This window comes from Eubalaena glacialis, chromosome 13, assembly GCF_028564815.1.
Source record: "Eubalaena glacialis isolate mEubGla1 chromosome 13, mEubGla1.1.hap2.+ XY, whole genome shotgun sequence".
Classification (NCBI taxonomy): domain Eukaryota; kingdom Metazoa; phylum Chordata; class Mammalia; order Artiodactyla; family Balaenidae; genus Eubalaena; species Eubalaena glacialis.
Window position 1 is genome coordinate 26,372,552 of NC_083728.1, and position 25,572 is coordinate 26,398,123.

The 25,572-nt window shown below is 40.0% G+C and overlaps 1 protein-coding gene across 4 annotated transcripts in view; it reads left to right on the top strand.

Moving 5' to 3' along the window:
* The window catches only part of CDK5RAP1 (CDK5 regulatory subunit associated protein 1), a 37,075-nt gene extending 13,732 nt beyond the window's left edge, over positions 1-23,343 (top strand). For all 4 annotated transcript variants that reach the window (XM_061207852.1, XM_061207855.1, XM_061207853.1 and 1 more), the window contains 7 exons: positions 1,713-1,943; positions 2,976-3,073; positions 3,781-3,836; positions 9,172-9,302; positions 12,796-12,945; positions 18,419-18,559; positions 23,060-23,343. In XM_061207852.1, the coding sequence (XP_061063835.1) occupies positions 1,713-1,943; positions 2,976-3,073; positions 3,781-3,836; positions 9,172-9,302; positions 12,796-12,945; positions 18,419-18,559; positions 23,060-23,140 (888 nt within the window). In that variant the 3' untranslated portion in view covers positions 23,141-23,343. The remainder of the gene's footprint in view (positions 1-1,712; positions 1,944-2,975; positions 3,074-3,780; positions 3,837-9,171; positions 9,303-12,795; positions 12,946-18,418; positions 18,560-23,059) is intronic.
* Positions 23,344-25,572: the final 2,229 nt, after the last annotated feature.

Here is a 25,572-nt window from a genome sequence, read left to right on the forward strand (position 1 = left end):
ATTTCTAGACATGCCATTGCTGAATAAAGATTAAGAAAAAAAGTTATAAAGGACATAGTATGGACAGTTGGTAAAAATTTGACTTATGGAATGTGGATTAGATAATATTAGCAATATTTCTGATTTTGATAATTGTCCTGTGACTACTATCATATAAGAAAATATTCTTATATGCTGAAATATTTAGAAGTAAAAGAGTATGATGTTTGCAACTTATTCTCAGAAGACTTAGAAAAATGTGTGCTTGTGTGTGTGTGTAGAGAGAGAAAGTATATACATGAGTGTGTGAATGTGAATAATAAAGAAATAGGGCACAATGTTAACAGTTATTGAATCTGGGCAAATAGTGTATGGGAGTTTTTTTTTTTAATTAAAAAAAATTATTTATTTGGCTGTGTTGGGTCTTAGTTGTGGCATGTGGGATCTTTTCGTTGCAGCGCATGGGCTCTTTGTTGCGGTGCGTGGGTTTCTCTAGTTGTGGCACGTGGGCTCCAGAGCACGTGGGCTCAGTAGTTAAGGCACACGGGCTCTCCAGTTGTGGTGCATGGGCTCCAGAGTGCACGAGCTCAGTAGTTGCAGCGCGGGCTTAGTTGCCCCACAGCACGTGGGATCTTAGTTCCCTGACCAGCGATTGAACCTGCTTCCCTAGCATTGGAAGGCGGATTCTTAACCACTGGTCCACCAGGGAAGTCCTGGGAGTTTTTTATACCATTGCGATTTTTCTGTAAGTTTGAAATTATGTCAAAATAAAATTATAAAAAATAGTCTTTATAGAAACCATTATTCTTCTTTCTGAAATTTTACAATGCAGATTATCAGACAGACAGGTTGAAAGACTAGTCTAATAAACATGATTATTAACATTTTGTCGTGTGTCCTTTATCTGCCTCTCTCTATAGATATATAAATATATTTTTTCTGAACCATTTGAAAGTAAGTGGTAGTCATCAGGCCACTTTGCCCTGCATCCGTCAGTATGTGTCTTCTCAGAATAAAGAATTTTCCCCACCATAACCATAATACCATTATCATTTGTAGGAAGTTTAACAATTAACTAATATTCTCTAACATGCAGCCCATATTCAAAATTTATTAATTTATCCAAAAATATCTTATTACTGTTCTGTTTGCAAACCAAGATCCCATCAAGATTTGTACAGTTTTGTTTGATTGTATTGTAATATTTCTTCAATCTCTCTTAATCTAAAACAGTCCTTTCACTTTTTTGTTGTGTGTCTTAAATGATGCATTAGACATGTCTGGATTTGTCTGACTGCTTCCTCATGGTGTCATTTAAAATACTCCCCTGAATTCTGGTAAACTGGAAGTTAGGTGTAAAAGCTTGATGGGATTTAGACTAAATATTTTTGGCAAGAATACTTCATAGGTGATGGTTATATAACATTCAGTGGACAGAACGGTGTCATAATTTGATTTTTGGTGTTATAAATTAACAATTATTATTGAACATGGGGCTTGAATCCAGCTTTTTTGCTATTCTAAAAAATGCTTTGAAGATTTTTTACATAAGGTTTTATTCTGAAGTTCAGTTCTTCAGACAAGATGCCCAAGCATGAAATTATTGGGTTAAAGACAGAGTACATTTATGGATGGCTCTTGGTAGGTTTAGCTAATTTTAGTTAGTGATTTGGTATGAAGCTGCCAAACGTGTTTTAAAATTGCTTCCAGTATATTTATTTTCCCTTCTTCAGGGGCTGAAAGAAGTGACACTCCTTGGTCAGAATGTTAATAGTTTTCGGGACAATTCAGAGGTCCAGTTCAACAATGCAGTGTCCACCAACCTTAGCCGCGGCTTTTCCACCAACTATAAAGCCAAGCAAGGGGGCCTTCGTTTTGCTTACCTTCTGGATCAGGTCTCCAGAATAGATCCTGAAATGAGGATTCGTTTCACCTCTCCCCACCCCAAGGACTTTCCTGATGAGGTGAGTATTGAGAGTTTACTGTGTCGAACTGACATCAGTATCCTTAAGCATGCCAAAGGCTGCAGCCAGTAGCATGCAGCAGAGGCATCCGTCCTCAGAGGATCAGGGGATCCTGTGGTGTATTACTATATTGCCCTCTGAATCTACCCATCCTTTGGAAAGATTTGAAGTCTGCCAAGGTGGAGGCAGGTAAAGGACTGATATTAAGACCACCAGTGGGACCATGAGGGCTGTGTGGAGAGAGGTTTTATTACAGGATGTTGTGGGAAGGACAGGTGGGGGGCAGTGTGATGCATTGTGAAACAGTCTAGACTTTGGCCTCAGAGCTGAGTTCAGTCCTGGCTCTTCCACTGCTTTACCAGTAGGGGTGACCTTTTCAACTTGTCATCTTTGTTTGTAAAATGGTTAATAATCACTTCCTGCTTTGGGTTATTGGGAAATAGATATAATGGGTAGGACATACTCGGCAATGTGCTTGGCATGTAGTATGTAGCTCACGTGTGAAACCTTTTTTTGGAAGGTTTTTTGTGTTGGTGAAATGTCTGTTTTTTGGCCCCACCCCTACTTTTTCTCCTCTGTGTTGTTTGTCTTACTGAGTTGTGAAAGTTCTTTATGTGTTCTTGATACAAATCATTTGTCAGTATATTTTTTTCAGGTATTTTCTTCTAGTTTTAGTTCCTTGATGATATCTTTTAAAGTGGCTAATTAGTTTGTAAGCTGGATGAAACAAATGCTGTTTTTCCTTTCTGGTCTGTGTTGGCACTACCCCTGTATAGCCCCATGGCTTGAATCTGACCTCTGCTTACTTTCTTCACTCTTTGAAAGCAGAGATGCCATCAGGTGAAATGTCTGGGACAGGCAGAACGTGGGTTGAGCAAAAGTAAAGATTTTCGGTAATTTATGTGTTTGGTTTAGTCAGCCTCTTAATTCTCAAAAATTAACCTTGGTGGAGAAACAGTGGGGGGTGGTATTCCTTTCTGCAAGATTCTTTGGTGAGACTTTGATGACCTTTAATGTGTTCTATTTGATCAGGTTCTGCAGCTGATTCATGAGAGGGACAATATCTGTAAACAGATCCACCTACCAGCCCAGAGTGGAAGCAGCCGTGTATTGGAGGCCATGCGGAGGGGGTCAGACTTGCTTGGGGCGGGGGGGCATCCCATACCTTTCCATGTTTCCTTAAGGATCAAGCAGTGTCTAAGAACCTAGTGTAGTGTGTGGCACACAGTAGCTGCTCACTAAATATTTATTACATGAGTAAACCCATGGACATTATAACTTGCTTCTGTTCATTCTATAAGTATAGACTGAGGACTAGATCACTCATTTCATTTGTTTAGCATGTGTTTCATTATGCACCTACTGTGTGGCACACTGAGATTTTAATCCTTTAGCTTTTAACATTAAAGTTTTTTAGGTCTTAGAATTTAAATATAGCTCCATGTGTTCACTCACTTTGGGAATAGTAAGTATAGCAAAGATAAGACTGAAAGGAGCATGTGACAAATGGCAAGCTGTATGGAACTAGTAATTTCTTTGTATTCCACATTGGCAAAGAGTTTTAGAGATATTAAATGTTAATTTGTCTTCATTTCTTAGTTAAATAAAAACATCTATTTAGAGTAATTTATGTTCTTGAATTAAAATTTTATAGGCTCTGGATTAGGTTATAGTACAGGATTTGGATCAAAAGGACTCTTCTGGATACTTACTCTTGTACTGTCCTATGTGAATGAGAAGTAATTACATGTGATTAGTTCATAGTGTTATCTTCTTATATCATTCATTTAAAGAAGATTGGTTCATCTAAGCTTTTTCTTTTTGTTCTTTATTGCAGATACTCAAGAGAAGCTTATGTGGAATTAATTCATCATATCAGAGAGTCTATCCCAGGTACATTTAAGAAACACATTTTGCTGAGCACATTACTCTACCAGTGACCCTAGTCTTCTTGGTCAGATACAGGCAACACCTGTGGTAGTACATTGTGTCACCTTTCTCACTTCTTTTGCTCCTCTTCATTTCTCTCTTTCTTTTTACTTCTTTCCGATTTTTTAATATCTTGGTCTTGCTAGATATACTCAGAGGTGTAGATTAGCTTGTGGCCTCAGGTACTAAAGGGATTCCTTTTCTATAGTCTTTGTGTTTCTGAACATATGAGAGAAACCTTGTTCCTGCTCGTTAGCTGGCAAAGTTATAGTCTAAATTAGTTCTGATTTGGGAGCAATTGATATCTTTAAAAATGTGTACTTAGAGGTAATTCCTTTCTTGTTATCATAACCCTTACTCCCCTTTCTCCTTTCCCTTCCTCGGAATAAAATTACTCTGTAAGTCTTTTAGTTTAGATTTGTTGACAATGTCTACATTGTTTTACAAATTTCTAATTATTGTAACTTGTGTTCTGTACCAATACTTTCATTTGGATAGGGCAGAATAGTGTGGAGGTTCTCTGGGCTGCGGTTTCCTCATCTGTAACATGGAGTTAATAGTACTCACCTTATTGGATTGTTGGGATAATTAAATAAATTAAAGTGTGTTGGAACATTGTGTTTAACTTCAAAAGTATATGTTTGGATGAGGTACTGAAACATTCTGCATGATAGATCGCATGCTGGGTCACGCGAACCACGGTAAATTTAAGAAAACTGAAGTCATATCAAGCATCTTTTCTAGCCACAACATTGTGAGATTAGAAATCAACTACAAGAAAAAAACTGTAAAAAACACAAACACATGGAGGCTAAAAAATGGATCGCTGAAGAAATCAAAGAGGAAATCAAAAAATTCCTAGATACAAATGAAAATGAAAACATGACGATCCAAAACTTTTGGGACACAGCAAAAGCAGTTCTAAGAGGGAAGTTTATTTATTTATTTATTTATTTATAAAAATTATTTATTTATTTTTATTTGGTTGTGCCAGGGCTTAGTTGTGGCAGGTGAACTCCTTAGTTGCGGTTCGCTGGCTCCTTAGTTGCAGCACGCGGGCTCCTTAGTTGTGGTATGCGAACTCTTAGTTGCGGCATGTGTGTGGGATCTAGTTCCCTGACCAGGGATCGAACCAGGGCCCCCTGCATTGGGAGCGCAGAGTCCTAACCACTGCAGCACCAGGGAAGTCCCTAAGAGGGAAGTTTATAGCAATATAATCTTATCTCAGGAGATAAGAAAAATCTCAAACCACCTAACCTTACACCAGAAACAACTAGAGAAAGAACAAACAAAACCCATAGTTTGTAGAAGGAAAGATATCTTAAAGATCAGAGCAGAAATAAATGAAATAGAGATGAAGAAAACAACAGAAAAGATAAATGAAACTAAACCTGGTTCTTTGAAAAGATAAACAAAATTGATAAACCTTTGGCCAAACTTATCAAGAATATAAGGGAAAGGGCTCAAATCAATAAAATTAGAAATGAGGGAATTCCCTGGCAATCCAGTGGTTGGGACTTCTTGATTCCACTGCAGGGGGCATGGGTTTGTTCCTGGTTGGGGAACTAAGATCCCTAAGATTCCATATGCCATGTGGCACAGCCAAAAAAAAAAAAAAAAAAAAAAAAAGAAATGAAAATGAAGTTACAACTGATACCACAGAAATACAAAGGATCATAAGAGACTACTACAAGCAACTATATGCCAATAAAGTGGACAACCTAGAAGAAATGGTTGAGTTCTTAGAAAGGTACAATCTTCCAAGTCTGAACCAGGAAGAAGTAAAGTATGAACAGACCAATTTCAAGTACTGAAATTGAAACTGTGATTAAAAAACTTCCAACAAGGGACTTCCCTGCTGGCACAGTGGTTAAGAATCCGCCTGCCAAAGCAGGGGATGGGGGTTTGAGCCCTGGTCCGGGAAGATCCCACATGCCCCAGAGCAACTAAGCCTGTGTGCCACAACTACTGAGCCTGCGCTCTAGAGCCTGTGAGCCACAACTGCTGAAGCCCGTGTGCCTAGAGCCTGTGCTCCACAATGGGAGAGGGCACTGCAATGAGAAGCCCGCACACTGCAACGAAGAGTAGCCCCTGCTTGCCACAACTGGAGAAAGCCTGCACACAGCAACGAAGACCCAACGCAGCAATAAATAAATAGATAGACAGACAAACCCACCCCCCAAACTTCCAACAAACAAAAATCCAGGACCAGCTGGCTTCACAGGCAAATTCTGTCAAACATTTAGAGAAGAGTTAACACTTATCCTTCTTATCCTTCTGAAACTATTCCAAAAAATTGCAGAGGAAGGAACACTCCCAAACTCATTCTGTGAGGCCACCATCACCCTGATTCCAAAACCAAAGATACCACAAAAAGAAAATTACAGGCCAGTATCACTGATGAACATAGACGCAAAAATCCTCAACAAAATACTAGCAAACCGAATCCAACAGTACATTGAAAGGATCATATACCATGATCAAGTGGGATTTATCCCAGGGATGTAAGGATTTTTTTCAATATCCACAAATCAATCTGTGATATACCACATTAAGAAATTGAAGAGTAAAAACCATGTGATCATCTCAGTAGATGCAGAAAAAGCTTTTGACAAAATTCTACCCCCATTTGTGATAAAAACTCTCCAGAAAGTGGGCATAGAGGGAACCTAACAACATAATAAAGGCTATATATGACAAACCCACAGCTAACATCATACTTAAGGGTGAAAAGCTGAAAGCATTTCCTCTAAGATCAGGAACAAGACACTTTTATTCAACAGTTTTGGAAGTCCTAGCGCTGGCAATCAGAGAAGAAAAAGAAATAAAAGGAATCCAGATTGGAAAAGAAGATGTAAAACTGTCACTGTTTGCAGATGACATGATGCTATACACAGAAAATCCTAAAGATGCTACCAGAAAACTACTAGAGCTCATCAATGAATGTGGTAAAGTTGCTGGGTACAAAATTAATGTACAGAAATCTGTTGCATTTCTATACACTAACAACAAAAGATCAGAAAGAGAAATTAAACAATCCCATTTACTGTTGCATCAAAAAGAATAAAATACCTAGAAATAAACCTACCTAAGGGGCAAAAGACCTGTACTCTGAAAACTATAAGACACTATAAGATGAAAGTTAAGAAACTATAAGATCAAAGAAATTGAAGATGACACAAACAGATGGAAAGATATACCATGTTCTTGGATTGGAAGAATCAATATTGTCAAAATGATTATACTACCCAAGGCAATCTACAGATTCAGTGCAATCCCTATCAAATTACCAATGGCGTTTTTCACAGAACTAGAACAAGCAATTTTAAAATTTATATGGAAACATAAAAGATGCCGAATAGCCAAAGCAATCCTGAGAAAGAAAAATGGAGCTGGAGGAATCAAGCTCCCTGATTTCAGACTATACTACAAACTTACAGTCATCAAAACAGTATGGTACTGGCACAAAAACAGAAATATAGATCATTGGAACAGGATAGAAAGCCCAGAAATAAACCCACACATCTGTGGTCAATTAATCTATGACAAAGGAGGTAAGAATATACAGTGGAGAAAAGACAGTCTCTTCAATAAGTGGTGCTGGGAAAACTGGACAGCTACATGTAAAAGAATGAAATTAGAACATTGTCTAACAGCATACACAAAAATAAACTCAAAATGGATTAAAGACCTAACTGTAAGACTGGATACTATAAAACTTAGAGGAAAACATAGGCAGGACACTCTTTGACATAAATGGCAGCAGTATCTTTTTTTTTTTTTGGCCATGCCACATGGCTTGAGAGATCTTAGTTCCCCAACCAAGGATTGAACCCAGGCCATGGCAGTGAAAGCGCCAAGTCCTAACCACTGGACCACCAGGGAATTCCTGCAGCAATATCTTTTTGGATCCACTTCCTAAAGTAATGAAGATAAAAACAAAAATAAATGGGAGCTAATTCAACTTAAAAGCTTTTGTACAGCAAAGGAAACCATAAAGAAAACAAAAAGACAAGCCACAGAATGGGAGAAAATATTTGCAAACGAAGCGACTGACAAAGGACTGATTTCCAAGATAGACAAACAGCTCATGCAGCTTAGTATCAAAAAACAAACAGCCCAATCAAAAAATGGGCAGAAGACTTAAATAGACATTTCTCCACAGAAGACATACAGATGGCCAAAGAGCACATGAAAAGCTGCTCAACATTGCTGATTATCAGAGAAATGCAAATCAAAACTACAATAAGGTATCACCTTACACTGGTCAGAGTGGCCATCATCAAAAAATCTTCCAACAATGAATGCTGGAGAGAGTGTGGAGAAAAGGGACCCCTCCTACACTGTTGATGATAATGTAAATTGGTACAGCCACTATGGAGACAACCATATGGAGACAACCACTATGGAGACAACCTTCGTATTGGTACAGCCATTATGAATGCTCCTTAAAAAACTATAGAGCTTCCATATGATCCAGCAATCTTACTCCTGGGCATATATCCCAAGAAAACCATAATTCGAAAAGATGCATGCACCCCAGTGTTCATTGCAGCATTATTTACAGTATCCAAGACATGGAAGCAACCTAAATCTCCATCGACAGGAATGAATAAAGAAGGTGTGGTACATATATACAATGTAATATTACTCAGCCATAAAAAAGAACGAAATAATGCCATTTGCAGCAGTGTGGATGGACCAAGAGTTTATCATACTAAGTGCAGTAAGTTAGACAAAGACAAATAACATATGATGTCACTTACAAGTGGAATTCATAAAATAGATAATCAACAAGGATCTACTATATAGCACAGGGAACTCTACTCAATATTCTGTAATAACCTAAATATATGGGAAAAGAATCTGAAAAAGAATGGATATATGTATATGTAAAACTGAATCACTTTGCTGTACACCTGGAACTAACACAACATTGTAAATCAAATATACCCAAATATAAAATAAAAATAAAATTAAAAAAAAGTTAAAGCAGGACAAATTTGAAAATATGGACTCCTACTGTGTCCCTAAATCCAATATTTGAAGTGAAAAATACCTTTTCTAGCACTGAGGGGAATGTAGACTGAGAAGCCAGGCTCTGGCATGGGAACCTTGTTGATGAGCAGGCCTTTACCTCCTTGCTCTATAATAACTGTTCCGTTTTACTTGCACACGGGTTGGCTAGCTCCAGGGAAGGCCTTACAGGCTCTATCCTTCCCTCTGTAATCCACAGGTACCAAAGGCTTCTCTTGAAGGTAAGCAGCAGTGACATGCTGTCTTTTGTTGTGTGTCACAGGTGTGAGCCTCAGCAGCGATTTCATTGCTGGCTTTTGTGGTGAGACGGAGGAAGATCACCTCCAGACAGTGTCTTTGCTTCAGGAAGTTCAGTACAACATGGGCTTCCTCTTTGCCTACAGCATGAGACAGGTGAGCCCTGGGCTGGGGGAGGAGCTACTTCTATGCTGAGACTGACATCATTCCCGACCAGTTTCTGGTCGATCGTGGACAGCTGGGAAGAAAAGAAAGTGGCAGCGAGGCTGTCCTTGAGAAACCACAAGGATCTTACCATTCATTTCTTTATTTTTTCTAATAAACCTGTCCACCCTTTTATACAGTTCAGCAATTTGAGATGAAAAACAATTGTGCTAATATTCCTCTTCATTAGAATATTTAAAATTATGTTTAGGTTCAGAATTTGAAAGTGGAGGGAGGGGCACTATTCTCTTTAAAAGAAACTGAAAATCTTTTATTAATATGCAGAACTTCTTTTCTGGCCAACAGATGTGATTTGTTTTACAGAGGCTCCTTGTTGCCCTCCTAGCCATCCTCAGCCATTTTTAATTTCCATTTTTCTAGGCCAAGTGAACCCACTGATGTCCACTTTAGAGTTTCTCCTATAACACAGATTCCCAGGAAAGCAAAGCAGAAGGAGATGAGAAAGAAAAGGAAGGGTAATGCATTTTTCCTGCAGAGAGGGGATAGTTCTGGTTGTCTGCCATTTTCTTGATAGTAGGGATGAATTTGCATGGGTCACTTCTCATCCCCGCAGTCACCTCAGGGGCAGCTTGCTGTGTGTTTGGGCTGGAGGCTGAGGGGTCTCTGTGGCCAGGGAAAAGCTATCTGATGAATGATCGAACCATCACTGTCACTCAGCTGTCATCAACCAAGCTAATTCACATCTTTTAAAGCCTACTACCTAGTGTTCTGTAGACAGTGTAAGTGGGCCAATGTGTATATTGATGTCTCTTATAGAATTGTTTCAGGGATGGAGCATCAGAAGAGTTGTTGGGTTCCAATTTGCTTCATCTCTGTGGACATCACAAATATGCAAGAGAAATTTTTTTTTTTTAATAAATTTATTTATTTATTTTTGGCTGTGTTGGGTCTTTGCTGCTGTGCGCGGGCTTTCTCTAGTTGTGGTGAGCGGGGGCTGCTCTTCGTTGCAGTGCACGGGCTTCTCATTGTGATGGCTTCTCTTGTTGCGGAGCACGGGCTCTAGGTGCTCAGGCTTCAGTAGTTGTGGCTCGCGGGCTCTAGAGCTCAGGCTCAGTAGTTGTGGCTCACGGGCTTAGTTGCTCCGCAGCTTGTGGGATCTTCCCAGGCCAGGGCTTGAACCTGTGTCCCTTGGATTGGCAGGCAGATTCTTAACCACTGCACCACCAGGGAAGCCCAAGAGAAATTCTTTTTCTTTTTTTTTAAACTTATTTATTTATTTATTTATTTTTGGCTGTGTTGGGTCTTCGTCTCTGTGCGAGGGCTTTCTCTAGTTGCGGCAAGCGGGGGCCACTCCTCATCGCAGTGCGCGGGCCTCTCACTATCACGGGCTCTCTTGTTGTGGAGCACAGGCTCCAGACGCACAGGCTCAGTAGTTGTGGCTCACGGGCCCAGTTGCTCCGTGGCACGTGGGATCCCACCAGACCAGGGCTCAAACCTGTGTCGCCTGCATCGGTAGGCAGATTCTCAACCACTGCACCACCAGGGAAGCCCCGAGAAATTCTTTTTAATGCTAGAGTTGGGAAGTGAGTTTTCAGTGTGAGGTGGAAGCATATCCTATGGGCATTGGATATGAGTGTTTACTTTGGAGTCTAATTCCTAGAGTAGGGTTAAGGTCCTAGAGGCTTAAGTAGCATAGTGGATGAGAACAAGCACACTCACATTGTGCCTTTCCCATTTAATAATGTGTGACCTTGGGAAAAGTTTTTGCTTTCTTCATCTGTGAAAAGGGATAACATTAATACCAACCTCATCAGGTTATTTTGAGGATTAAGATAATATATATAAACACTTAAAATAGTGTTTTATAATAGTTAAGTGCACAATAGAGGTTAGTTATTAATAAGACACAATAGAGTAAACCCTGTAAGAGAATTCTGTTTTAGAATTCTCTACCCATTCTTCATTTCCCTTTGGATATGGTAGTTCTCTTAAAGGCAGATTGGTTTGAATGTCCAGACTTTGGTGTATAGACTTTCCACTTTTGTCTAGCTCAGTGGTTCTCCAACTCCATTATGAGCTTGTGTACATAAAGATATATATAAACGTGTGTGTGTGTATATTTATATATATAAACATGTATGTACACTATGATTTTGGATAATTTAAAAGCATTTCAAGGATACATTTTCTTTTTTTTTTGATTGGGTAAAACCTGAGTGTGGTATAAAATTCAAAAGGTCAAAATAGTATGCAGTGCAAAGGAGTTGTTTTTTCTTCCTAGGTTGCCTAGTTTTTCAGTTCCTTCCCTGAAGGCACCTGCTCTTAGCAACTTCTTCTTTAACCTTCCAGAGACATTTCATGTATTTATAAATATATTTATATGTATACTTTCTACATCAAAGTTATTATACATGTTGATCTGTGCCTTGCTTATTTCTGTTCAGAGTATATTTTGGAGAGCAATCCTATCTGTATACCTAGCTATCTCATTCTTTTTCACAACTGTGTAATATTCCATTGTGTAGATAAACCATAATTTGTTTTTTTTTTTTTTTTTAAATTTTATTTATTTATTTATTTTTGGCTGTGTTGGGTCTTCGTTTCTGTGCGAGGGCTTTCTCTAGTTGCGGCGAGCGGGGGCCACTCTTCATCGCGGTGCGCGGGCCTCTCACTATCGCGGCCTCTCTTGTTGCGGAGCACAGGCTCCAGACGCGCAGGCTCAGTAATTGTGGCTCACGGGCCTAGTTGCTCCGCGGCATGTGGGATCTTCCCAGACCAGGGCTCGAACCCGTGTCCCCTGCATTGGCAGGCAGATTCTCAACCGCTGCGCCACCAGGGAAGCCCCATAATTTGTTTTACTGGTTACCTATTTTTTAAAATAAATTTTAAAAAAATTATTTATTTATTTATTTGGCTGCACCGGGTCTTAGTTGCGGCACGTGGGATCTTTAGTTGTGGCATGTGGGATCTTTTAGTTTCAGCATGTGGACTTCTTAGTTGCACCATGCGGACTCTTAGTTGCGGCATGCATGTGGGATCTAGTTCCCCCACCAGGGATTGAACCTGGGCCCCCTGCATTGGGAGCGCAGTCTTACCCACTGCACCACCAGGGAAGGCCCTACTGGTTCCCTATTGATAAACATTTACTATGCTTTGCACCTTGTGTCTTTATAAACACTGCTGCTGAGTAACCTGGTATATGAATTATTTAGTGTCTGTATCCTATAAAAATATCAAGAACAATTTTGAGTCTATGATTTTCATGTGCTAAATTTAGAATTTAACCCTTGCAAAAACGTGGCTCCACTGCATAGTTACCTTTTTCTCTTAGAAGGCCCAAGAGCTAGAGAACCCTTGTGGTGTGGCTTGAGTTCCTATACATGTGTCTGTAAATTGCAAATTGGATGAGCATGTCTGCCTCTGTGCTTGAAGAACGGATTCTACAAGTCTGTGGTGACCTCCATCTCTTTTTGTTTTTTAATAGAAGACACGGGCATATCATAGGCTGAAGGATGATATCCCGGAAGAGGTAAAATTAAGGCGTTTGGAGGAACTTATTGCTGTCTTCCGAGAAGAAGCAACAAAAGCCAACAAGACCTTTGTGGGTTGTACCCAGCTGGTGCTGGTGGAGGGGGTAAGGCTATGTGTATGTGTGTATATATATATATATTTTTTGTTGTTGTTGTTTGTTTGTTTTTTGTTTTTTAGAGCACAGTATATCTCCCTTTATTTAGATCTTTGATTTCTTTTAGCAGTTTTCAGCATATAGATCCTGTACATGTTTTCTTAGATTTACATCCTTTTTTTTTTTTTTTTTTTAAGCTATTGTAATTGCAACTATATTTTTATTTTGGGTGTCCATATGTTCACTGTTAGTATGTGGAAATAATTGGTTTTTGTATTTCTATCTTGTATCCTCTGATCTTGCTGAACTCAATAGTTCTAGGAGTCTTTTAGGTAGGTTGCTTGGGATTTTCTTTGCAAGTTATCATGTTGTCTGTTTTTCTTTCTTCCTGTTGTTCCAGGGTTTCTTCTTTTTTGTTTGCTTTTTGCTTAGAGAACTCCCTTTAGACACTCTGGCAGCATATTCTCTTTGTTTTCCTTCATCTTAGAGTGTCTTGATTTCTTCTTCGTTCCTGAAGGATATTTTTGTATTTAGTGAAAGGATTAGTGAAAAGTATTTCTGCTCCACCTTTTGGAAACACTATTATATGTGTATTTTTAGAAACAATTTTATTGTTTGTTTTCAGTCCTTTTAGAAATCACACTTTCTTAGAAATGTACTGCGTTTCGGAAGTTTGGGGTTCTGTAGTCTTCTGTGGTCAAGCTTGGGAACCTAGTCATCATTTAGAGCACTAAACAGATGGGATAAGGGGTGAGTTAGGGAACCTAACCTTCTGTGAAGCTGCATGCTTCGGCTATTGAAGAGGAGAGGAAAGAGAGAGATAGGGCTCTTTCTGTGACTCCTCACAAGTCCAGGTTTGAGAAAGGAGAGTCCTGCTCCATGCCGTAGGATATGGCAGTGTCAAAATCAGCAAGTGCTTGTTATTTGTGTTTGCTAGGACTCTCTGGTAGTGAGTAACAGTGGGAAATTTGTTCAAGCCATTCAGTCTAAGCCAAAAATAATTCTGTGTTGTATAAGACTTCAGGAGTGTTCTGTGGAGCCCAAAGGCAAGAATACTGCCAGGTGTCTGGAAGGGACTGTACCCAGTCTGGGAAGCCTTTGAGGCTCAGACTTTCTTCTCTCCTCCTCAGACCAGCTTTTCCTGATTCTTCATCTGTGTGGCAGAGTACAGCAGCCCTATAGTTCCTGTGTTTCATGGTATAGTTCCAGTTTTTCACAGACCAAAGTTATGTCTTTCAGCTCCAATTCAAATTTCCAGGAGAGGGAGTCTGATCAACTCAGCTTGGGTTAGGAATCTTCCTGTGGTCCGGTCTAGTAGCTGCTGATGGTTGGTGATGCTGAGCTGGTGAAATACCTCAAAAGTGTTTGCCTTGATAAATGCTTTGTTATTTAGGGTGTCACTGTGATTCTGGAGATCTGTACGTGAACATCTCTATTAGCAATCCACATTTTATCCAGTAGGAATTAGGTCTTATTGTATGCCCAGCTCTCCTCACACAGGGTCTGGTACAGAATAGTGTACCTGTCTTTTGATTGAATGAATAGTACTCACAGGTTACTAATTTTTGTCCAAGACTTCATCAACCCCACAGAGAGCCCATGGTAATTAAATGAACCAAAACAAGGTTTCTTTTTTTTTAAACACATCCAGCATAAGCCAGTACTTACCTGGGGCTAGAGAATAAATGAATTTTTCAAGGTCAGCATTGGAGTCTTCACTTTTTCTTAGGGGAGACTTTCTTTCCTCCAGTCATGGCCAGTTCATTTATTTATTTATTTGTTTATTTTGGCTGCGCTGGGTGGCATGTGGGATCTTAGTTCCCCAACCAGGGATCAAACCCGTGCCCCTTGCAGTGGAAGTGTGGAGCCTTGAGCACTGGACCGCCAAGGAAGTCCCACGGCCAGCTTAAAACACCGGGTTGCTGTATTCAGTGTCAGAGAAGATGATAACTTCTGTATACTGAGCATTTACTATGTGCCAGGAACTGTGTACTTTACAGTCGTCAGCATGTTGAGTCCCACCACAGTCCTTGAGGGTAGTGCTGTTATTACCCCACTTTTGTAGATGAAGAAAGGAGACTCGGAAAAGTAGGAATAACTTCCCCAAGGTCACACAGCTAGTGTGGCAGAGCCAGAATTTGACCCATATCTGTCTCATTCTGTAGCCTATAAGTACCCCTCCACCTTTTCAAATTATGGCAAATCTAAAAAAAAAAAAAAGGTATAGAGAGGATAGTGAATGCCCACGTACCCATTAACCAGCCTCAGCAATTTGTTAATACAGTGTTAATCATGGCTGATCTTGTTTCATCTCTACTGCCCCCACTGAGTTGTTTTGAAGCAAGTACAAGACATATATTATTTTGTCAGTAATTATTTCAGTATATATCTCTAAAAGATGACTCTTTTTTAAAATAGACATAATGTGACTATCATATCTGAAATAATTGACAGTAGTTTCTTAATATTATCAAATACGTAGTTGATGTTCCAATTTCCCTCTGTCTTATAAATGTTCTTTTATGGTTGGTTTGTTCAAATCACGGCACATGAACACTCTCTCTTTTAAAAAATTTATTGTAAAACAATCGCAAACTTGTAGAAAAGTAGCAGTATAGTACAAAGAACTTTTTTCTTCGAAGCTTTTGAGAGTAAGTTGCCCTGATGCCCCCAATTCCCCAAATACTGCAGTGTGTATTTTGTGCAAACAGAAGCATTCTCCTATACAACTGTAGTACAACCATCAGAATCAGAAAATTAAGCTTGTTAGATTACTACCATCCAGTCCTTAGACCCCCATTTAAATTTCTCCACTTGTCTCAGAACTGTCATTTATAAGAAAAAGATTTAGTTTAGTATTACATGTTGTGTTAGTTGTCATTTTATCACTTTTTAGAAATTTGACGTGTCTTGGCATGGCTTTCTTTGTGTTTTGTTTGGGATATGTTGAGGCTACTTAGTTTGTGAGTTTATAATTTTCATCAAATTTGGAAAATTTTCATTTACTATTCTTCAGATATTTTTTCTGTACTCCTCCTTCCTGCCACCCGTCGCCCACCCCCCATTTCTTCTCTCCTTCTCCAGTCACCTATATGTCCAACCACTTGATATTGTGTCATAGGACACTGAGGCTGTTCAGTTTTTTTTCTCTTTTTTATATCTGTGCTTCATTTTAAATAGTTTCTATTTTTCTGTCTTCAGGTTCATTCTTCTTTTCTTTGGCAGTGTCTCATTTGCTATTATGTATTGAATTAAAAATTTTAGATCATGTATTTTTCATCTCTGTAAGTTATATTTGGTTTTTTAAAAATATCTTCTGCTTCTCTTCTGTGTTCTTGTTTTCTTTTGAAACTTAGTATTTGAGCCTAATTATAATAGCTGGTTTAATATCTTTGTGATAATTCTGTCACTGCTATCATTTCTAGGTCTGTTTCTATTGACTGACTTTTCTCTTGATTATGAGTCACATATTTCTGCTTCTGGGCATATCTAGTGATTTTTGATTGGATGTTGGACATTTTGTTGTCAGACATTATCTTTGAGTGTCTGGGTTTTGTGTTGGGCTTTGTTCTGATAAGCAGTTTTGTTACTTGTAGTTTGTAGTTTTGTTTGATCCTTTCAAGGTTTTTTTTTTTTTTAACTGGAGTATAGTTGCGTTACAATGTTGTTAGCTTCTGTTGTACAACGAAGTGAATCAGCTATATGTATACATATATCCTCTCCCTCTTGGACTTCTCTCCTACCGCCCACCCCTATCCCACCCATCTAGGTCATCACAGAGCACTGAGCTGAGCTCCCTGTGCTACACAGCAGGTTCCCACTAGCTATCTATTTTACACATGATAGTGTATATATCAATCCTAATCTCCCAATTCATCTCACTCTCCCCTTCCCCCCTGTGTCCACATGTCCATTCTCTATGTCTGTGTCTCTGTTCCTGCCCTGCAGATAGGTTCATCTGTACCATTTTTCTAGATTCCACACATCACACTGGTCAGAATGGACATCAAGGCTTGTGTTTAATCTTTGCTAGAAAAGTTTTTTTATTCTAGGGATAGTTTAGCCTTAGTACTACTTACGGCTCTTCTAGAGTCGTTACTGCATGTCCCAAGGAATCAGTGAGGACTATTTGGTGGTAGGTCAGATGATTCCTAGCCCTTTGTGAGATCTGGGAGCTAACCAGCTGACAGTTCTCAGGTTACTTTCTTTGTCTGACATCATGGATTTTTGCTCCACACAGGGATGTATTATTATTCAGCAAAGACTCAGGGGGCCACTATGCACATTTCTACAGCTCTTTTTCTGCTTAGCCCCCTCCTCTCTCGAACTTGCTCCATAATTTCCAGCTATTGCAGGCTCCCTGGACTTTGATCCAACTTTCCTCAATTCAGAGAGAACCACCATGCTCTGCCTTGAGATCTCCCTCCCTGCTTTGCATTCTCTGGTCTGGCACTTGTCTCCTGGTAGAATGCAGGGGTGATTGAAGGGTTCACCCCATTTGTTTTCCTTCTCTTAGGGATCATAGTTTTGCATATCTGTTGTCCAGTATCTGAAAATAGGTGTCTCATATATTTTGTCCAGTTTCCTGGTTATTTAAGGTCTGAGGATAAATTTGGTTTTTGTCACTTCATCATGATTGGAAGAGAAAGACTTGGCTATGTTCTGGAAATTAATACCATCATACTGGTTTTAGTATTCTCCTGGCCCAGTCTTTTGCATGTTGTGATGGAGACTCTGGCTTCCAGTCTGCCTATTCATTGGGACAAGTAACCCAGGCCAGACAACCCCAGAACATTCCTGAGTGATTACTATGGGACTCAGTGAAGTGAGAGTCCTTTTGCCAAGTGTATCACCCATATGTCCTTGGCATCAGGCCTGTTGGAGGTCCATTCCCGTGAAAGGTAATTTTATAATCAAAGACTCGTTGATTGAATCATATATTATATTGTCAGAAAATTTTATTGAGCTTCTGTTGTGTGCTATTTACTGCCCTTGTTGGTGAAGCAGCAGTAAAGCACTTAGTCTTATGATTCCTTGGTTAAGAAATGCTCTGTGGGGACTTCCCTGGTGGCACAGTGGTTAAGAATCCACCTGCCAGTGCAGGGGACATGGGCTTGAACCCTGGTCCGGGAAGATCCCACATGCTGCGGAGCAACTAAGCCCGTGCACCACAACTACTGAGCCTGCGCTCTAGAGCCCACGAGTGACAACTACTGAAGCCCGTGCGCCTAGAGCCCGTGCTCTGCAACAAGAGAAGCCACCGCAGTGAGAAGCCCACCACAACAAAGAGTAGCCCCCACTCGCTGCAACTAGAGAAAGCCCGCGTGTAGCAGCAAAGACCCAATGCAGCCAAAAATAAATAACTAAATAATTAAAAAAAAAAAAAAAGAAATGCTCTATGGGTCAGACCCCTGGGGATCTGAGACAGACCAAGAACTGATGACTGTGACAGACTCATAACCTCTCCTCTGTTCTTTTGCAGCTCAGTAAACGCTCTGCCACTGACCTGTATGGCCGGAATGATGGAAACCTTAAGGTGATCTTTCCTGATGTAGAGATGGAGGATGTCACTAACTCTGGGCTCAGGGTCCAAGCTCAGCCTGGGGACTATGTGCTGGTGAAGGTAAGGTATCCTTTTGCACTGTTGACTTACACTGTGAAGTGGGTGTTGGATTGGATAATTTGGGGGAATGAAATTTTTTTCTGGAGAAATTCTTTAGTAAAATAAAAATCTCTTCTCAACCTGACCAGTGGAAGGGCACTTGAATTGAATTTTAGACTGCTCCAAACTAGGCTTTCTGTTTTTCTTCTCTCCTGCCCTGAAAGGGTTCTTTCTGGGAATTTGGTGAGATTGGAATACATAGTGGCAAGTAGTTTCCTGCTGCAGAGAGGCCAGGAAGTGTAAGTGATTTTAAGTGAGTTGATAGTTCTGTCAGAGATCAGCATGCCCTTCAAGGTCTCTGATGCTCCAGGCATCCCTAACTTACATGTGCTCCAGTTTCCTGCATCCCTTCCCTGGACTAACAGGTCTAGTTGAATGGCTGTGGGATTTTCCCTTTCTTCCTCTCCCCATTTCACTGAGGATATTCCTCCTTTCTTCCCTCCTTCATGAGCTTCTTCCTTCTTCTTTTTCTTCCTACACTACCACAGGTCTGCTACTGCCATCTTCCTTTTTTTCCTCATGTCCACTTTGCCCCAGAGCCAGAGACTGGCAGGACACATACTGATGAGGTGGGCAGGAGCAAGACCACTTTTCAACACTGAGCTTTGAAGCATCTGCAAAAGAGAGAGGTGGCGAGAGGGTGATGCTTCTGCTGATGTTGTTCAGTGTTATGTCCTCCACCCTGTTCCTTAGTGCCTTACCCTCTCCTCTGCTTTCTGTCCTTGCCCTTCCGTCACCTCCCTCTGGAGTCATGGGAGCCATGGTTCATGGTGTGCAGCTGAGGGAGGCTCATTCCCCTGGCATGTAACTTCTGTAGATTGGCCTGGAAATTTTACCAGCGCTCAGAACTTTTCTGTTCTGTCCATCTGACGAAAACAATGATTTTTCAGGTTGGGGACTTGATGATCCCATTCCTTTCTGGCCTTGTCCTGACTGCGGATTGTCTTACTTTCAGCATTACCTAGAGATTTCCTAAATGGAGTAATTCCTACTAGGCAGCAACGTGATTGATCTGGAAACAGTCTCTCATAGGCTTTTCTACTTGTTCATTCTTTCTTTTTGACACTGTCTTGTTTTCTTCTTTGTCTTCTGAATGTTTGCTTCTTTGATTTTCAGTTGCTTTTTCATACCTCTTCCTATTCTCTTTCTACTATAGATAAGGGTTATTTGCAAGATGAGTTTGGTGGTATGGGTTGTAATGTTAGTATGATATTCTTTTGTAAAGTGGAAAAATTTCATTTGTCAAGAAAGATAGAAAGGTGATACTTGGGACTCTTTTTTTGTTCCGATACTTAATGTTACTTGGGACTCTTTTTTTGTTCCGAAGTGACATAAACCCCACAAGTAAGATTTAGTGAAAGGATCAGAATGAAGGAGAAGATGTGGAACCAGGGGTCTGTTGGATCTTTCTGTCACTTTTCTCATCTTTCTCCACTTAGAGTCCCCGGGCTGTGCTAGAACCATTTCCTCATAAATTTCATTTTCTTGTCTCCCTTTCTTCTTCGGTGCTTATTTGGCTAAATTCCAACCTTGGTGAAAGTGATTATCTGCTTACTCTGCAGCTGCACCCTAGCAGCTGAACATTGTTGGGGAAGAGCACACAGTTCATCTCTATTACATAGATTAGGTCAGATGATGGTGATTGAAAACTCAAAATACAGTGGCTTAAATAAGGTAGGAGTTCTCTTTGTCATAAAAATCTAGATATAGAAGGTCTGGGACTGGTGATTGTGATGGCTCCACGATCACCAAGGGTCTAGGCTCTTTCTGTCTTTTGCTCTGCTGTGTGTGGCCTCCATTCTCAAGGTCACCTTATGATTCAAGATGGCTGTTCCAGCAGCCATGTCCTAGCTAGTAGGAAGCAGGAAGAAGAAAGGTGAAGGGCTTGCCCTCTTCCTTTTAGGACAGTTTGCAGAAGTTGCACATACTATTTCCACCATGGTAACACACCACGCCAGGCTGCAAAGAAGCTGAGAAGTGTGGTCTTCATTCTGAATGACGATGTGCCCAGTTAGAAATCGGGAGTTCTAAGGAGTTACTGAGGAAGAACAGGAGAACTGTTGGGGGACGAATAACAGTCTCTTCACATAAACCAACTGCACTCAGTTCACATTCATGCCATAAAACTCAAATGAATGGTGCTGAAATCCTAATCCTACTGTATTTCCCCAGTAAAGTAACTTTTCCACTCTCATTCTCCCTAAATCTTCGCTCACTTATCTAAATCCTAGTCTCAGCTGATGTCTTTGCCTCGTATTTCATAGAGAAAATCGATACAATTAGGTGAAATCCCATTGTCTCATCATTATTTCTACCAGCTCACTCACATCTCCACCTGCCCACGCTATCTGCTCATGTGGGACTGTGTAGGAAGCGTCTGCGTCTTCTGTCATGCTGCTCCTTGTGCTTTTTGCTTCCATCCCTTCACTTCCTCTCCAGATTTGCATTTGTCTCCTTTCTTTCTTGTATCCGAAACTTAATGTGGCCAAAATAGAATGAATTCTTCCCACTTTCCTGCAGTTTTCTTCTTTTCAAGCCTCCTCCATCTCAGCAAATGGCACCACTCAGTTGCTCAAACCAAAAATATAGGAATCATCCTAGATACTTACTTTCCTGTACTCCGCATCAGTAGTTCATCTGTTTCGGCTCTACCTGTGGGATGTATCTTGGGCCTGACCGTTTCTCTCCTTCTCTAAGCCGTCATCATTTCTTGGTTGGGAGATTAGAGCAGCCTCCTCACGGGTTTTCTGTTTCTATATTTTGAAAATGAATTATTTATTGAAGCATATCATAAATGTAGAAGATTGCTCACAAGTGTACTACTTGATGAATCATCACAGAGTGACCCTACCCATGTGAATACCACCTGAATTAAGAAACAAAATATTTTCAGAACTCCCCAAACCCCTGTCATGTTCCTACCAGTTACCCTTTTCCCCTGCATCCTAATTTCTAATACCATAGTTCAGTTTTGCTTGTTTTTGATATAAAATTGAATCATACAGTGTATATATATATATATATATATATATATTTAACATCTTTATTGGAGTATAATTGCTCTAATACAGTGTATATTTTTGATGCATGGATATTGTGCAATTCATCCATGATTATATTTATCCATATTATATGAATATACCACAATTTATGTATTGGCCATTTTGGTTGTTTCCAGTTTGGAGCTATTATGAATAGAATTGCTACGACTATGCCTGTGTTTTAGTGCAAGTATATATTCATTTCTGTAGGGTATATGGTTTGGAATTGCTGTGTAACAGGGTGTATATAATAGAAATAGCCAAAATGGTTGTACCAGTTTACACTCCCACCAACAGTACCTGAGAATTTCAGAGGCTTCATATTCCTGTTTCCATTCTTGCCCTCCTCTAGTCGTTCTGCCCCATAGCAGTCAGTGTGACCTTTCTAAATCAGATCACTCACTCATCTGCTTAAGCCCTGCAGTGGTTTCTCATTGGAGCCAGCATAAAATGCAGGGTGTCCATGGCCTTTTATGATCTTCCCCAGCTACCTTTCCAACCTCATGTCCCCTGTACTCTTTTTATTCTCTTTCCTCTAGTCTTGGTGACCTCCTTTTTGCCCCTCAGACCTAGTTCCAGTGTCAGGGTCTGTGCACATGCTGTGTTGCTTAGGAGGCTCTTGATTTTTGCCTGGTTGCCTTCTTTTAAACCTTCAAGTTCTCTTAAATGTCACCTCCTTGAGAGGCCCACTGTAGTGCTGAAAGAAGCTTCCCTCTGCCTTGCTTTTTTCACTGTTTACATTAGCTCATTTTATCTTCATAGCACTTTTTAGTGCCTGAAATAATTTTCATTTGTTTGTTTATATATTGTCTGTCTTCTCTTGAAAGCTCCTTTGAGGGTAGGAAAAACATGTGTTTTGTTCTTCTTAATATCTGTAGCACCTAGGACAATTCCTAGAACACAGTAAGCACTAAATAAATATTTACTAATGGACTGACTCATTCTTATGTTCAGAAATGAGGCCCCTGGTAATTTTGGGGGTCACATGCTTTCAGCTCTCAATTAGAGAAAAAAAGAGAGCCTTTCTCACCAAATATTGGCCATAAATATCTTAAGGCGGAATTTGACTGTTACGGCCTGGATCACAGCTTACCTCTGGGATTAGGAGGGGCAGGATCTGTGATAGGCAGCTCACACCTGAACCTTATGGTTGCCTCTGGGGAGAAGCCATCTCCCAAGAGAAAAGGGAGAAGTGGCTGTTTGGGAATGACCTATTTTGGACTTCCTAAATTATATGCATTAGCATTGTATCACACGTCTCTTCCTCCAAGGATTGGGGGTACAGGGGAACCATGCAGTCTCTGCTGGCCTGTTATCTCCATTAGATTCCTTTTGGTGGCCTCTCCTCTGGACGATTCACATTAAGTCCCTGTAGTTCAGTCCTGGTTACCTTGCCTTCTTCTGATTGGTTTTCTTTCAGATCACCTCAGCCGGCTCTCAGACACTTAAAGGACATGTTCTCTGCAGGACCACTCTGAAGGACTCTGCAGCATATTGCTGACCTGAGTGGTTGGCCTCTCATTCCTTCCCAGCAGGAAGAGAGATGTGACTGGTCACTAATGAAAGAGGTAACGAAGCTTTGGAGACAAGCTGCAAGTGGTGAAGCAACTTTCTATGAAATGGAAAATGCATTTCTTTGCTCCTTTGTGAACAGCTTTTACAGTCATTAAATTTACCTAAACTAAAGTGGTCCCTTTTTATCTACTTTTACTTCATTTTTGCCGTGGTTAGTGTCTCTGAGATTTTCCCTGTAGTTTCTGGATTAAGTGTTTCCCAACCCGATTTCTACTGTGGACACCAGAAAACCTCTCTGGTTTTCTCCCATGTACCCTAGGAATTAGAGACTGAAGGGGAGGCGAAGGTGGAGAGAACCATTTGCTTATCAAAAACTGCTCTAGATCTTTCTAACATTTTGGTTTGATAACATTGACTTAGCTGCCTGTCTCCTCACTTTATTCTCATATTTTACCTGAGAATTTCTCTCATGGACCCCTCTTTTAGCCTGTCAGTTCATTCTTTACCTTCAGGTCTAACAGCACTTGGAGTTTAGAAAGCATCATTACCTTATAGTAGGCTCTGAGGAGTTATTTTTGGCCCATTCACTACCAAGATTAGGTCATTCTGTGGGGATCATGAAAAAAAAATCCAAAAGATGGTAGTGTAGAATATTTGGAGTCAGAAGGACTTTTGTTGAATTCCCCACTCCATTGCTTCAGAGTTGTGTGAACTTGAGTAGTTACTTTATTATTCTTGTGTGCCTTGATTTTTCTCCTGTGACATGGGGGTAATAATAAAATGCTTATCTTATATGGAGTTCAGTGAGATTATACTTGTAAAGAATTTAGCACTGTCTATGGAACATAGTAAAATCTTTTTTTTTTTTTTAGTTTATTTATTTTATTTATTTATTTTTGGCTGTGTTGGGTCCTCGTTGCTGTGCGTGGGCTTTCTCTAGTTGCGGCGAGCGGGGGCTACTCTTCGTTGCGGTACGTGGGCTTGCAGTGGCTTCTGTTGTTGCGGAGCACGGGCTCTAGGCGCACGGGCTTCAGTAGTTGTGGCTCGTGGACTCTAGAGCGCAGGCTCAGTAGTTGTGGCACACGGGCTTAGTTGCTCCGTGGCATGAGAGATCTTCCCGGACCAGGGCTTGAACCCGTGTCCCCTGCATTGGCAGGCAGATTCTTAACCACTGCGCCACCAGGGAAGCCCCCATAATAAAATCTTAACAAATGAGAGTGATCATTGAAAGATTTTGCTTCTAAAACAGACTGTGTATATTAGGATATGCTGAGGCTTTTATTGTGTGTCTGGCTATGATCTCCTTGGATTTTTCTGTCATGCCTTTTGACATGTTGTGTTTAATACTTCCCAATTTCCCTTTTAATTTTTTTCTTTGACCAATGGGTTATTTAGAACTGGGTTATTTAATTTCTACATGTTTGGGGATTTTCCTGAGATCTTTGTGTTATTGATTTCTAATTTAATTACATTGTGGTCAGAGAACATCCTTTGTATGACTTTAATCATTTGAATTTTATTGAGACTTGTTTAATGGCTCAGAGTATGATCTGTCTTTGTAAATGTTTGGTGTACACTGGAGAAGAATACGTATTCTGCTGTTGTTGGGTGTAGCGTTCTGTAAATGTCAGTCAATTCAGATTAAACCTATAATATCCTTGCCTACTATTTATCAAGTTCTTCTATCAGCTATTGGGACAGGGGTATTGAAATTTTTGAAAATAATTATGGATTTGTCTCTTTCCCTCTTGCAGTTCTACCATGTTTTGCTTCATGTATTTTGAAGCTATGTTAATAGATGAATAAACATTTAGGATTTTTGTGTTCCCTTGATAATTGATTTCTTTATCAATATGAAATGACCTTCTTTACCCCTGGTAATATTTTTTGCTTTGAAATCCAAATTGTCTAATGTTACTATAACCCTATATAGCCACTTTGACTGATTCCCTCTCCCTTTTTGTTGAGATATAGTTCACCTACCATTAATTTCACCATTTTAAAGTATGCAGTTCAGTGGTTTTTAGTAAATTGATGAGGTTATGCAGCCATTACCACTGTCTAATTCCAGAACATTTTCATCACTCCAAAAAGAAACCCCATGCCTTTTAGTGGTCAGTTCTCATTTTCCACTCCCCCAACATCCCTTGGCAAACACTGCTACCCTTTCTGTCTCTATGAATTTGCCTATTCTGGACATTTTATTAATATATAAATGTAATAATACAATATATGGCCTTTGTGTCTGGTTTCTTTCACTAAACATAGTGTTTTCAAGGTTCATTCATGTTGTGTAATGTGTTAGTCCTTCATTCCTTTTTTTTATCGTTGAATAATGTCAATCAATGGTAATACTCCATGTTAATAGAATGTATTGATTACTAGTTCAGTCTCCTTACTAGTTATAGATCTGTTTAT